General features: G+C 34.4%; 2 protein-coding genes across 4 annotated transcripts in view; both read left to right on the forward strand.

The window, feature by feature from the left end:
* Positions 1–15,195, forward strand: part of LOC111046922 (pumilio homolog 2) — a 608,126-nt gene that overhangs the window by 326,744 nt on the left and 266,187 nt on the right. The window lies entirely within an intron of this gene.
* LOC120354053 overlaps positions 11,469–15,195 on the forward strand; it is a 160,344-nt gene continuing 156,617 nt past the window's right edge. For all 3 annotated transcript variants that reach the window (XM_039440079.1, XM_039440080.1, XM_039440081.1), the window contains exon 1: positions 11,469–12,314. In XM_039440079.1, the coding sequence (XP_039296013.1) occupies positions 12,129–12,314 (186 nt within the window). In that variant the 5' untranslated portion in view covers positions 11,469–12,128. The remainder of the gene's footprint in view (positions 12,315–15,195) is intronic.

Genomic DNA, 15,195 nt, shown 5'->3' on the forward strand with positions numbered 1-15,195 from the left:
ATCAACTTTGAGTTCTTTCAAGTTCCTACCATATTTGTGTATCGATTATTTCGGAATAATATACCGTACCTCCAAAGCTGGTTTCCTGAAAATCCAGAAGTCTATGGCCCAGTTACACAACAGCTGGTTAAATTTTTACCATGATCAATTTCACGTGAACGAATCAGAGAAGGCTTTTTTGAACGGCTTTGAAAGAAGTTTTTGAAAACAGCTGGTTAAATTTCAACCGTGATTAATTTCACTAGATGCAATCAGAGATGGCGTTGATTATGCGAGATTATGAGATAGAGTGAAATTGGTGTACTATATTACTATCTCAAAATACGTACCTAACTCCCATTAACTTCAGTAGCACTACTTGAAAGTTTTATCACATAGAATTGCTACAACTTCTTTGACATTTCATAATGACATATATAGACTACCTGAGAATAGTTGTTTCTCAATGAAAATAAATAAATGGTACTAGTAATTCTATGTAAAAATAGGAACCTATCTATTTTTTTCTTGCGTAGCCTAAGCGTGAGAATCTGAGGCCCGGTTGCACAAAAATCGGTTAAATTTAAACGGTGATTAATTCCACGAGAACCAATCAGAGAAGGCATTTTAGAAAATACGGCTTCTCTGGTTAGTTCTCATGGAATTAATCACGGTTAAAATTTAACCGGCTGTTGTACAACCGTCACTAAGGCTAGTTACATACACATTGATTTTTGGACGTACGATTTTTGCCATGCTTATAATTTCTATTAGATTGAACAGATTAGACCTATGTCAAACAGAAGATGTTTGTCAAGCTCCGTGAACCTCCAAATATGAAGCCACTGGCTTCATATTATTAAGGTGCGTACAGATTTACGCGCCGCGAACATGAGCAATTCACTTCTAATCAGCTGATGCCAAGCTTTATATATCTGTCTGTATCTTACCGTTTCTGTAAAAATACAGATACAATCAGCTGATTAAATGTGAATTGCTCATGTTCGCGGTGCGTATATCTGAGCAGATGACTTTGGATGTGGAAACTCTAGAAAAGTATCGAACGGCGCGGCGCCTGTGATAAAATAGTGTCTGTCTAATTATCACTTTTATTGGACACTTCCCCTCTTAAAAAATTCCATTGTCATTGATTCAAGATATCAATTTCAGTGATTTCAACAGTAACTACTTTTAAAAGTAGTATCTTTGAAATTGATCTTGAAGAGGTATGCAGTAGTATCATAGAGAAGCAATAGCGTAAGTAGATATCCCATGGTATAGGACGTTTATGTCGTAATTTTTACTGTTATCTCAAGCCGATAGTCCACGCAGTATTCTTTCCCGTGAAGCAGTGTGACGCTGGTAGTCTCTCATACTGTGCCGTTCATACACTCTCACCCCAACAAAACAGTAAAAATCGACAATAATCGACAGTAGGCTAATCGGCTTGAGATAACAGTAAAAGTTGCGACATGAACGCCCTATATCATGGGATATCTACTTACGCTATTGTTTCTCTATGGTTGTATCCACTATTTTCAACAGTAGGCTAGTATTTTCCAATTTGATCTTAGAGAAGTATCCAGTAATATCTACCTGTTTGATTAATGAACGGCATCACTTTCTACCTGTGACTGATATCAGTGATCTCAATAGTAAAGATCATTTTTGAAACAGCACCTGTTATCTGGTCCAAGGTGCAGAAAAAACAGGGAAATTATTGATAATTAGTCTACTTTGACACTTGTGGTAGAAATGTTCATAGAAGAAGAAGACTGGTTTCAGCTGCATATCCGCATTGTTTTCTGCTACTGGAAAAAAAGAAAATATAGTGATGGGAGAGAGTAGCAATTGGAAGATAGTGTGAGAGTGAGAGAGAACGTAGTAACAAGTAGAAGATAGTAATGAAAAGAGAGAGAGAGAGAGTAAAAATGCGTTAGAGAGAAAATAAGATTGAAAAGTGATACCAACCAGGTTTTGTGGCTTGAAAAACAGGTGTCGTTAACCCATCAAACGGGTTTGTACCTCTGAAAATTATTTGTCAAGAAATTGGAGTAGAAAGCACATTGATGTGTACCATATCCTCATTGAAAGTTGAGCAATTTTCTCATAAGGTATGCAGACTGTGGATTAAACGAATTTAAAATTGTTTCAATTGTTGTATATTTTGATGTATCATCTATTCACTAAATTGTTGTATTTTTCACTGAATCATTTTTTCTCCAAATATCGAATCCTGTCTCATCAAATAAATCAACGGATCCTTCTGAAACTGAATTTGTCTCTAATTTAATGAATCGCTCACTCTATTAATGAGTCCTTTCTTTCTAATCAGGCTACAAATCTGAAAGTAGTTGGAAGCCAAGATCATAGCTTGTAAAATACAATTTTCATATTGTAGATATGTTGTGCTTTTGATGAATGATATTGAATTCCTCAAACCGGTATGTAACTGAAAGAGGTAATAAATATCTCAATACTAGGAATATGAGAGAAAAATGCATGTTTTTATCAGTATCATAATGTTAAACATAAAATTTTGATTTGGAACGTTTCCAATTCTCAAAATGCAAAGTTTTAGTAAAAATCGTACAAAATTTTTTATTTATTCAAAGTTTTATAGCAATTAATCGAATTATTCTCCATCATTTCCTGATAGCCACAATTCTTACCCTTTTTTATCGATTACATGAAACAATCGATAATAAATTTTGCGCTGAAATAGGTAACATTCCAACACACCTTTCTGTTATCACATTAGGTACCAATGTAACAAAGATACACGTAACCGAATGTGATCGAACGTTTCAATTGATTTCCTGGATTGTCTCTGTCTTCTAAGAGCTCTGACAACTAGTTTTAGTTTTAGAGTTACAGCTACCAGTTACTAGTTATGGAGAACTATTTGAAAAGGTTTTACAGCTTTCTAGTAGTTGACAACTGATCTAGAAGGCCTAGAGGACATTAAAGACTGACTCCGTTGACAGCTTTCGCTAGTTGGCTAGCTTTAAACTGTAGTGAAAGCGCTAGGATTTGAAATGTGAGGAGACAAATAAGAAGAAGGAAAGGAAGAAAAAGAAGAAGGAGACGAAGAGGAATAAGCAGAGGAAGAAGAAGAAACGGAATAAGCAGGGGAACAAGAAGAAGAAGAAGAAGAAGAAAAGGAATAAGCTGAGGAGTAAGAAGAAGAAAAGGAATAAGCAGGGGAAGAAGAAGAAGAAGAAGAAGAAGACGAAGAAGAAGAAAAAGAAGAAGAAAAGGAATAAGCAGGGGAAGAAGAAGAAGACGAAGAAGAAGAAGAAGAAGAAGAAGAAGAGAAGAAGAAGAAGAAGAAGAGAAGAAGAAGAAGAAGAAGAAGAAGAGGAGGAGGAAGAAGACGAAGTAGAAGAAGAAGAAAAAAAGAAGAAGCAGAACAGCAGATTAGAGTAAAAAAAGTAAGAGAAGATGAAGAGGGAGAAGAAGAAGAAGAAGAAAAAAAAGAAGCAGAACAGCAGATTAGAGTAGAAAAAAGTAAGAGAAAATTGAAAACATAAAGAGAGGAACGTGAAAGAGGGTGAAGGAAGATAGGAAAACAAATAAGATTGAAAAGGAAGATGTGTAGGAGAAGAGAGAATTCAGTAAGGAATTAGGGCCAAACCACATGAAGGGTTTTCTTCAGGCGTTTATGCACTAGCGACGGAAGAGTCGGCAGGACAGGAAGTTCTCAGATTGGCTGATAATCAGCTGATTGGGTTGGCGTTCGAGAATCAGCTGATAACCATCCAATCTGAGAGCCTCCGGCCCTGCCGACTGCTCGGTCGCCAGTGCAAAAACGCCTGGAAAAACGGTTCATGTGGATTGGCCCCATGGAGAGGATGAGGAAGGAGAATGAATAGGAGGAGGAGGAGTAGGCTAAGAAGATAAAAATATAGTGAAACTGTCCAAAATTACATTAAAACTGAGGAAAAATCATGTAGGCCTACATGGAAACAGGAATAGATTCAAAACGTAAGATGATTAGAATAAGTAAATGAAAAAAGGGAGTAAAAAACATGTTTTTAGACTCAGGGGACCTTGAAAAGTATAGAAAACTTGAAATTAGGGTACCTTAACTCTTTTTTGGAAAGCAATACTTTCCTTACCTATGATAATAGGGCAAGGAAAGTAAAAAGGGGATTGGAAAAATCATGATGGTATATGGAAATAGGAATAGTTCGAAAACGTAATATGAGTAGAATAATTGAATGAAAGAAGGTAATGGAGACAAAAAAGAGAGAAGCACTGGTTAAAAAGGAGCTGATATGAGAAAATGTAGGGAAAATCCAGAAGAAGGGGTGCTGAATAAGATAAATCAGAAGGACTGGATGGAAATACATTGTTGACAGCTTTCATTAGCTTGTCTGGTGATCTAGTCTCTTATAGTGAAAGCGATCTGATCAAAATGGAGATTAAGAAGAATAAGAAGATGAAGAAGAAGGGGGAGAAGAAGAAGAAATGAGGCGAATTAGAGACAGATGTCCATAAAAAAACAATGACACAGAGTAGTGAAATTAGTTGAGCAAGTTTGGCTAGACTTTCGCGCGCGGACAGACAGACATTCTATAAGCTCAATGTACCGATAAATTAGTCTAGGCCAGATCTGTCGAGAGCGCAATAAACTTTCAATAATAACTGAAACATAATTTTCTGTTGGAATAAAACAAATAGAAAGTGAAATTAACCAGAGTTATGAGGAAATGTTTGAAGCGTGAATGAAGTTTTCAATAGTATTGTTTTTGCAATTAGTTTTATATGTGTTCTGCTAATAAGTACTGTAGTAGAAAGTGAAAATCAATGAAGAGTATAGATTTGAAGGGAAACTGTTTTCCTCGAAGTGTATTTCAATTTGAGTTATACTTTTGTTTTATTTCATAATCAATAACAAAGAATTCCAAATGAAATAGAATGAGTTGATAAAGTATTTATAAATATTTGGGTCAATTGAATTTAATTTTTCAGGGAATTCTCATGTAGTATATTCCCAATCTTAGACAGGAATCATGAAATAGGGTGTGTTTTCAAATCAATTCGTTTGTACTTCAAGCATTTTTTATTCATCTTGAATTCCTGTCACGAATCTATTTTAGAGAATTTCATAGTATCCAAAGACTGTGTTTTTGTCTTATTTTTATGGATGTCAAAAGTATTCTCTTCAAAAGAGGGCTCCTATTTCGTAGAGTAGATTGCATTGATTTGTTTTTAAAGCGTTCCACAAACTTTCTACAAAGCATTCCGTATTTGTTACTAATGCAGGTTAGTAAATTGCATAGATTTATTAGTGAAAAGTTTCACTCTTATTAGAAACTACAGACAGATAAAATTGTCAATAATTAATTGAACGAAAATATACATCATTGTTACCAAATGAATTAGTCAGATTGAATTGATGTGATGGAATAGAAGAGAGTTAAAGATGCTTCATGTAAGATTGAAGATGCAAGAAATTGATGAAGAATGTCGAAAACAAATGAGGAAAGAGAAACTGCTTATTAAGTCAGCAGAAAGTGAGAGAGAGAGGGATTGAGGAATTGAAGGATCGTCTCGACTTGATTAGAATGAGTCGATAATAAAGCGACTTTTTCCTGTAATTTACTTTCAGAAGGATAAGATTGTCAACGGATGGGATGAGGAGGAGGAAGAGGAGGAGGAGGAGGACTAGGAGGAGTAGGAGGCAGGAAAAAGATCGAGAAAGGATTAAAGGATTATCTTGAAAGCTGTTGTGACGGGATAAGATCCATCGATAGCATAATGATGGCTTGAAAAAACTATTATTAATGGAAAAGTTGTGGGGATTTAGATTTGAAAAGGGAAGGTAGATTGTTTTCTTATTATTAGGAAGGTAGATTGTTTTCCTGGACTTTTGGATGAATGCGAATATTTGTGTTTGAGAAGTTAGCTTGAATTTTGAACTAGCTGTTATGATCCCTCCTCAGTCAAAATCATACACTTATCAATAATACAGTAGTTTTTATCATAGTTGACTAATTGTCATCTACAATAAGGCCTGGTTTCTGGGATACTTATTAAATCCAATAGCCCATTATTTTATTTATTCTATACTAGCAGGTAACCCGTGCTCCGCAATCGTCTATTTAAAAACTTGACAAAGTGGAAACTTGACGTAATGAAATCTTGGTGGATTGAAAATAGGCCTGTAACCATCCTCGGTTAATTAACACGCAAGCTATATGCAAAATTTCAAGTTAATCAGTCCAGTAGTTCAAACGTGATGATGCGTCAAAGATATTTTTTTATCCCGTACGTGTATAAGCCAGTTCTTTCCTTTATTATAGTATACAGATTAAATCTATAGGTTCAATAATTATCAGACTAATCTATAGATTAGTCTAGATTAATCTAGATTAGCCGGTTTATTAGACACTTATTATAATAAGTGTCTAATAAACCGGGTCTTGAAGTTTTTAATATAATAATAATAATAATAGTTAAACTCGTTCTTTGTTAATTGTCAATCAAATTCATACGTTCCTTTCTCATGCTATATTCATAATTTCTTATCATTTTCTGATGATTCACATGAATATTTTGATTGATTATTCATAGTTTCATCACAATTATGGCAAAAAAGCAAGTTGGTATAGAAAATACTACTGTATTCCCCCTGAGTGAATAGAGCTTACTATAGAAAGAGCTTATAATAGTTCATTTCTCATTCATAAGAGGGCTCTTGAATAATTGATGAATCATACAACATTTCTTAGTTGTAGTTTATTACTACATTCACAATAAAGATTATGAATTATAAATCATTGCAATTTGAATTTCATTCATTCCTAGACGCCACATCGTATAATACATTTACAACAAAGATTATGAATAATAAATCATTTCCATTCGATTCATTTCTAAACTCCGTACCGTACTACAATACTCACCAATCATAATAATTATAATCCATTGAGTTCTGTTCTCACACAGAATTTGATACAAGCTACTACATGAGTGTTTTAGTACTCCACATTTCTAGCCAATACAACTAAACTAAAACAATACAATACACTAGGGACTAAACTTTTTTCACTCTAGATTTGAAACTAGTTTTTTAGTTCTTCAGTTTATCTTAAATCATGTAAAACTACTGTATGATTAACAACATGTATTATAAATTTAATTTGAATCTTACCCAGGTTTAGCGTATCCACAACAATACAATCCACCAAATTTGAAGTTAGATTTTGTAGTTTATCGAAAACCTTGTATAGAAACTAGCTCCCATCCATCGCATCAACAGTATACAGTATACAGCTCATGAGCAATTCACAGTTCAATCAGGAATCGGGGTTGTCACAATAGCTCCCCGTGGACCCCCCTCCCCTCTTAACCCCTTGGGCTCCCAGGGGGGAGCAGCCTGTACCCTAGGGGGGACAACCTGTAACAGCTAGCTCATTAATCTATAGTATGCAGCTTTTGATACAGTGGCATGCTAAATCCATTACTCCGCATGCATAGTAGTCTCCCGGCTTCATATTCATGTTGGCAAGGTTTCGGGGAGGAATGCGTCATAGATCATATGGGACAGGCGTGTTCCCTTTCAATGTGGCATGCCCCTTGCAAATATATTGAGGGGATGGGGCATGCCTTTTATGTGCTTCAGCATTCATTGAATCACAAGTATATTTAACATCTATTTATTCATGTGTTGAATGTCAAGTAGAAAACCTATGTGAAATTGGGATATTTTGTTGGAAAATGCCATATAAATTTGCATTAAATCCATCTAGACTGACACAGGGCAAAGCGTAGCTTTTCTATTTACAGAAAAAAATTGAATTGTAAGTTTATGAGAATGTGTTGGTTGAATAAAGAATAGATAAACTACCCGGAATTTATTTCGTGTTCAAAACAATACAGTTTTCAATATTGTAAATTCGAATGTAATTAAATGTGATAGTAATACATGAAGCCAGTAATGTGATAGTAACACATGTTGAACAAATGTTCGACATACATGTTCGGCAAACATGTCTATTGAGGAGCTCAGGGACAAACATTTTAAAAAGTTTGGACAATCATTGTTTGTAAAAAAAAATACTGTTTTTCCAAACATTTTCAGTGTTGACAGCTGTAAAACATAAAACCTGTTCTTCCCACTTAAAATATTTTGTTTGGTGACGCGTCCACACTGGCCACGGGCAAACATTGTTTGTCAAACATAAAAAAATTGCCCAAAGTGTTTCAACAAACATGTTTGTCGAACATTTGTTCAGTGTGGACACGGCTCAAGCAGACTACATTCAGATTGTTGTTTAAATTGGAACTGGAACCGTTTTAGGCTTGAGCCGATGTTAGTCTCCTGCAAGTTGTGTGTGTAAATCTGAATCATTGAATTAATAATTTGTGTATAACTGAATAAAGAAATATGACTAGCTAGTAAATAGTCAGTAAATACAACCTATAATATTGTAAATTAAAATAGACATCTTAGTACCCTTTTTAAAATTATTTAGTCACGACGTGTTTTGGCTAGGCCTATATGATACAATTATCAAGTTTCATAAATTTTCATTCAAAAGTAGCCTTAAATAAAAAAGACAAAACCTATATTTTTTTTTCAACTGCCTGTATATCAAACTAATATGTTACGTTTTCTTGCAGGTATGTCATGCTATTATCGGAGATTTTCCTCATACTTCAAGCTAGTTGGTGAGTCTCCCCTTATCAATTATTTAAAATCCAGTAGATAGAAATACTCTAGGAATGATAAAATATTATGAAATATGTAGATAAAAAGCGAAGATAAGTAGATAAGAACTCTTGGATAGTTTGGGTGCCCCCCTAACGGTCACACTCAAATTGGTCTCAATTTTTTCCTGCATTTGCCAACAATGGTTAACGTAGCGTCTCGGTTAGTCCGTCGGGAATTAGAATTTTCTTGCTCTTTTGTTGCTGCTGGAACGCAATCGCCAAATGATTGGTCACACTTTCATGTACTGAGGCGTGAGGCCAAAGCACCTCTATTCAGAGCGCAGTTACTGTGTGAACGGCCATATTGGATTACACGTAAATCAAACGCGTTGCGATATTGTGTCAGTGTGATTAGAACCGTAAGAGGCTTGCTGTCTCAAAATTCAGCTACGGTTTTACGTATTATCACAGATCTAACGTTTTTAGTAGGCTAGTCTATGGTATTATCCAATAATTAATTTTTATACAGGAACTACGTATATCCAATTGGTAATAGTAATTCGTTTATTTCACTGCATTTTTACAATTGGTAATACCAAAAAAACATACATTAAGCATAATGATTGAACATTACAATAATTGGTAACACAAATACATACCTTGAGTATAATGATTGAACATAGATAATAATATAAAGCATGTAACAGAAAAAACCACAGTGCATCCCTCTTTAGGCTAAACCTGTGTTGAGGGATGTAATTAATTATCTAATTTTAATTTTTACGTTTGCCCAATATTCATAACATTAACTAATTAACAGGATTGGTTGGATTGTAAGATTGAGTTGTGGGGATAGTGCAGAACAAAATGTTCTGTGACATAAAATTCATACATTTCACTAAATGTCATGGTTGTTCTTCTATGAATTTAAACTGAACAATATTATGCTATGGAAATTCGATATTTTGTACTCATCAAATATTTCCGAATTGAGTTGGTGTCGAGTTTAACACAATTCAACTCCATTGAATCGAATTTAAACTCAATTTTACTTAACTCTACCGAAAGTGGTCACATTTCAACTTCATCTGTACAAATTCAACTAAACTTCAACTCTATCTGCTGTAAATGATCAGAATTCTATTTCTGCTTCAATTTGATTCAATTCTAAATCCTTTCCAAATTCAACACAATCAAACTACATCTATTGAGATATTTAAACTCAATCCAACTCTACCCAAATTATTATATTTTATTTCAACCTCATCTGCTCAGATATTATTATTATTTTATCTGATCAAATTTAACACGATTCTACTCCATTTGCTCAAATGCAATTATTCTATTCTGAATCCAACACAAATCAATTTGAATTAGAAAAAAATCAAACTCCATCTGCTCAATGTATCACAATTCATATGCTGAAATTCAACTCAATTCCCAACTCCTCCTGAGAATCAAGACAATTCAACTGCATCTGCCCTAATTTAACGCCATTCTAGCTCCATCTGCTCAAATTTAACCCCACCAAACCATCCATCTTGTCAGCGTTGTCTCTTATCTCTCGGCCATTTAAACATGCACCAGCATGCAGGGAAATTTGTGTGGCGCGAGGGAAATATGGCGCCGCGCAGAGGGAAATTCCGCGTGTGTGACGTGTCGGTGGGTCGGCGCTCGGAATCGAAGAGTCAGTCGAGGTTTGACGGTGGTCGCGAAAGCATGTGGCTTACATCTCACAATTCGTGGCGTATATATCGGATGTTGGTGATTTTTTGCGGCGTCAGTCGACCGCTGAATTTTGGATCGTGTGAAACTGTGACGGATTGACCCCGTGCGAGGGGCGATTCCAACCTGTGAGGCCTAAAAAGTTGCTAGCAAGCTTGAAGAGTTGCTGCAAAGTGTAGTGACTTGCTCCTTTGTGAAATTGTGTCTCCAAAGTGTTTTAGTTTCCGCAAAAATATATCAACTTTTGCAACAATATATTTGTACAGGGATTATCCTAGATTAGAGAGGAGTTGTATCGAGAGTTGTTTGACCCCAGATTTTTATAATACAAAAATAATTGGATATTCCAAGGGAAAGAACATGATTTTATGAGTGTGAAAGTTTTGTTGCACAATCTGTTGTTTTGGGGTGCATTTGAAGAAGAAATTTATACAAATTCATGAAAAATTTGTGTTTCATGTTATGAATTGTAATAGATGAGTGTTTTTCAAACATATTGTCATCAAAAGTGTTGATTATATCAATCGATAGTTTTCCATTCTGATAAGAGGCTGAAGTGGGAGTACTTGATGGTTTCCTGATGCGTTAAAAACAGAAAACTTTCGCAAATTTTGCATAACTTAGCGCGTTCACGTCGTCGTGTGTCTTTTGGGAGGCCTTAAAAATAACAAAAATAATTTTCCAAACTGGATTTAAGTCAAAATAAGTTTACCGGATTAAAACAGGAAGTATTGGAATATCTTTGGAACAAAATCGTGGACCATACTGAGAATATTTTCTGATTTGAAAACTATCAGACGTGTGTAGTGCCTTTCTACAACTGAAACCAAAATATCTTGACAGGAATTCGAATAAATTTGAAGGGATCAGAACTGTATTTAACTCAAAAACAATTCATTGTCGTGAAATTCTATCAACATTCTAAATAATATCTATTTATTGTAACTAAGAGACTTGAGTAGTTTTACTCTTGAACAAACTGTACGAAAATCTTAATTGATGCTAACTAACATCGATCTTCCAAATCTTGTGATAAAATTATAGTCGTATTCGTCATATCTGAACTTAGTCGTAGAGAAAGTTAATTATTACCAAAAGAGAAGAAAATTATCGCTGAGAGTGCATTATACAGAGGATCATATCGTTCGAATTTGAAAAGAACTTACGAATATTCCTAAATAAAGACAATATAGAACAGCTTCTACCAAAGATATATATTATTAGAATTATTACGTGCTTCGAAAAGCTAGATCTTCATAGATTCCCTTTTCATACTTATAAAATACGCTGTGATTAATATTATTAATTGGTTCTAAGTTACTATACTTTGTTAAAGCGTTTGATAGTATTACACAAATATTTTTATTTATTTACGTTGTTGGAATTTGTTTTCATTCTATCGAGAGAGAATTTTTCATATTATACAAAGCAGTCTATATATTTGTTGTTTGATATTGGAGAAATTTATAGATGCGTTTGATGGGAGGAGACTGTTATGTTCGAGTTCAACTTGTCTGACAAACTCTATTGTATCTGGCATCGTGCTATCGGACTAGCCGAGTTCCTGTATCCCTGTTTCGAGCCGGATAACAGTGACGAATTCCTACTGAAACATTTGAAGGATATCCCAGTGGAAAGATTGGTGTAACAGTGGCTGATGTTCCACAAGGCTCTAACTTTGGTGCAGTAATTTTTCTGTGATATAATTTTCTAGTGTGCGCTAAGTGATTTGATTAGTTAGATTTAATTTTGGAAATAAAATGGTAGTTCTTGAGAACTTGGATGAGCTGAGCAGGGCACAGGAGCCCCCCGTCGCTGCGGCCCCCCAAACCATAATTCCCCAGCTGCCCGGACACCGATCCACCATGAAACTGCTTCCGAAGAGGTTCATCAACATTCACCAATGGCTGAGTCCGTTGAGTGCCAAGAACCTCAAAGAAAGTGTGGTGAGTTATTTACACTTACTTCTCTTTGAAAATTGTTCACTATTACTCTTGAATTTCCCAAAAATTGATGTGTTACACTTTTCCTCCCAAAACTGGTTATTATTACAGGAACTTTTCCCAAAAATAGTATATAAAACAGCTTCCCAAGTTTGTACATCAGATTGTACATCCAAGTCGCTCAAAGCCTATTACCTGTATTTCCCGTTTTTGAATTTGAATAAACCAGACTGACTCCTAGGGATTTTCTCTTGTAGGTTGTAGTGTAGTAGTATTTCCGGAATTGGAGTTCCATGTTTTATGTTTGCGTATTATCTATCACGAGTATCAGTCGTTGAGAAATGTTTCGATTTTGAAAAAAAACCAATGTATGAAAAACCAGAATCCTTTAAGATTACGAAGTTTCAGTTTTCCTGGTGAAAAAACCTATTTCATGCCTGTAATTTCCTATCTGTTTAGATAAAGAAATAGTTGTTTTGCTTTTCCATAAATAAATTCATGAGTTTCATTAGTACTTTGTAAATAAACAGATTTTTATCAGAAAGGAAAGGAAAATAAGAATGTTGGAAAAACTTGAGATATTTCAGTTGAATATTGTCAGTCATAGTTTTTTTATCAGAAGTGGGGAATTAGAGAGTGATTGTAGAAATACATATTACTCAATTTCAGATTCAATTTTTTGTATAGTTTAATGAAATTGAATAGGCCTACCATTTCATTATTGCTATGTTTATTACATGCAATGGAATGGACTTCATGTGAACATTTTCGAAATGAGAAGCATAACTATAAAAATCCGATGAATCCCACATTCCAGTCTTGAGGTTTCCAAAAAATTGTGTCAAATCTTAGATTGAAAATGATAACCGAAGGGAGATTTTGAGAGCAATGAAATAAACATTAGAAAAATTCAACAATATTCAAAAAATATGAGGTGATGATTACTTCTAAAAGAGCCTGAAGGGCTTCAGAATCAATTTCTACAGTAGAAGGACTCATTCTCATAAGTTCGGCAGTAGCAGTATTTCAAGCTTGGAACTTGGAACCACCAACAATATTAAGGAATTCCAATGCATTTGTGTGAATGATGCTGTATGTAGGTAACAAAGGGATTTGAATTGTGTGTTATGGGGTGAAACTACCTCCATTTGCATATTATGTTGCGTACACACGTCCGCTTTTGGTGAAATGTGGCATGAACCCAAAGGATTCCATATTAGGTTTGATATTTGCCATTCCCTTTATGGTTTAGCCCTATATAGTCGCCACATTTTGGAAATAAATGAACCGTATAGTTATTTGGACTCCACTAGAGAAACATTAATATGTCCGAACACGTTCATAAAGGTATGGTATTGTCTTTATGTATGTATCAACATTTCGACGACATTCACGTATTAAGATACTAATGTATGTTCAACTGAATTATCTAGGCTCTATTTTTATAGTAAATGCTCTAGGTGTTTCAGGTATTCAGGTGTTTCAGTGGTGCTTTATAAAATATCAAGTATTCTTGTGTTGTATGTTCGGTAACAAAAACAATCTAGAGTATATAAAATACTCTCCTCTTTTTGAAAGCATCTTGTTAGCTAATCTGTCATACTCATATAGTACAGTATTCTTTATCCCTGATAAATAAGTTTATTTTATAGTGAGTACAATTGTGAGATTTCTCAATAGACTGTCATCATCATAATCTGATAAAAATATTAAATTTTGGTTGGAAGTTACCTACTATTTCTTATTATCTTTTACTTAGTTTGTTAAAATTCACTGTCGAAATCTTGTAGGTAGTGTTGGAAAGGATCTAAAATCTGAAATGGATATGCAATAATCAATGCTTCAAGCTCAACTGAAATCCAACAATCATTGCCACAATGAAAATTCAACATTCACAATGAAATTCATTTTTCTCAACCTAAAACTGAAAATTAGTTTATCTAAAATGGAAGAGAAATTCTTCCATTTCAGATCTTTCCTCTTGCATTTTAGATCAACTATTTTCTGTTTTAGATTGAGAAAAAAATGTTTGAACTTCTCTCAGATTGAAGGGACTTGAAATGTTGTCAATAATCCACTTTATTTAAATAGAAATTAACATTTTACAGAGAATTAACATTCGCTCAGATTGTTGAATTTCATTGTGGCAATGATTGTTTGGATTTCAGTTGAGCTTGAAGCATTGCATATTTCATATCCTTGATCTACAGGTAGGGTATACAGTCTACATGTGATTCTATATGACTTTGCCAATGAAAGCTATGTTCGTATGATGATGTACCGTTGTAGGAACACGTAATCAAACTGGAATTCATTAGATTCCATCTTCACCGTGTGTTCATTAGCTTAGACCAGAGATAGAGAATGTAATAATTATATTCTACCATAATCCAATAGAACGAATATTCAAATTTTATTCATAAAGAAGGTAAATACTTATTAATTAATAAAGTACGTTTATTTCCGTGATCTCCGATTCTACTGAAATTTATTACACTCATTTGTTTAGACTGGTTCATTCATCGTGAACTGAATCTAAAATATTGTTGATTCTGAATTCAACGTGAAGAAGAAGAATGAAGAATGTTCAGTCACTTGCTAAACAAATAATAAAACAAACAGATAAACTGATTTTCAATTTGAGACGTTCGTATTGAATGAAAGTCGGAACGTGGGAACAATGTATTGAATATTTGTTTCGCAATAAACCAGTCGACAGCGGCTGTTGTCTTTGATTCCTTCCACTTTTTTGATTGGATCAGATTACTTCCTTGTTGCATTGCCATTGACAACAACTTTGTCGGTAGAATAAAATGCCAGATCAAGTTATATTCACAGTGTTGCCAGATCGAATAAAAATGATTTACACAGTGTTGTCAGATCT

This window comes from Nilaparvata lugens, chromosome 13 (genome assembly GCF_014356525.2).
Source record: "Nilaparvata lugens isolate BPH chromosome 13, ASM1435652v1, whole genome shotgun sequence".
Lineage (NCBI taxonomy): Eukaryota > Metazoa > Arthropoda > Insecta > Hemiptera > Delphacidae > Nilaparvata > Nilaparvata lugens.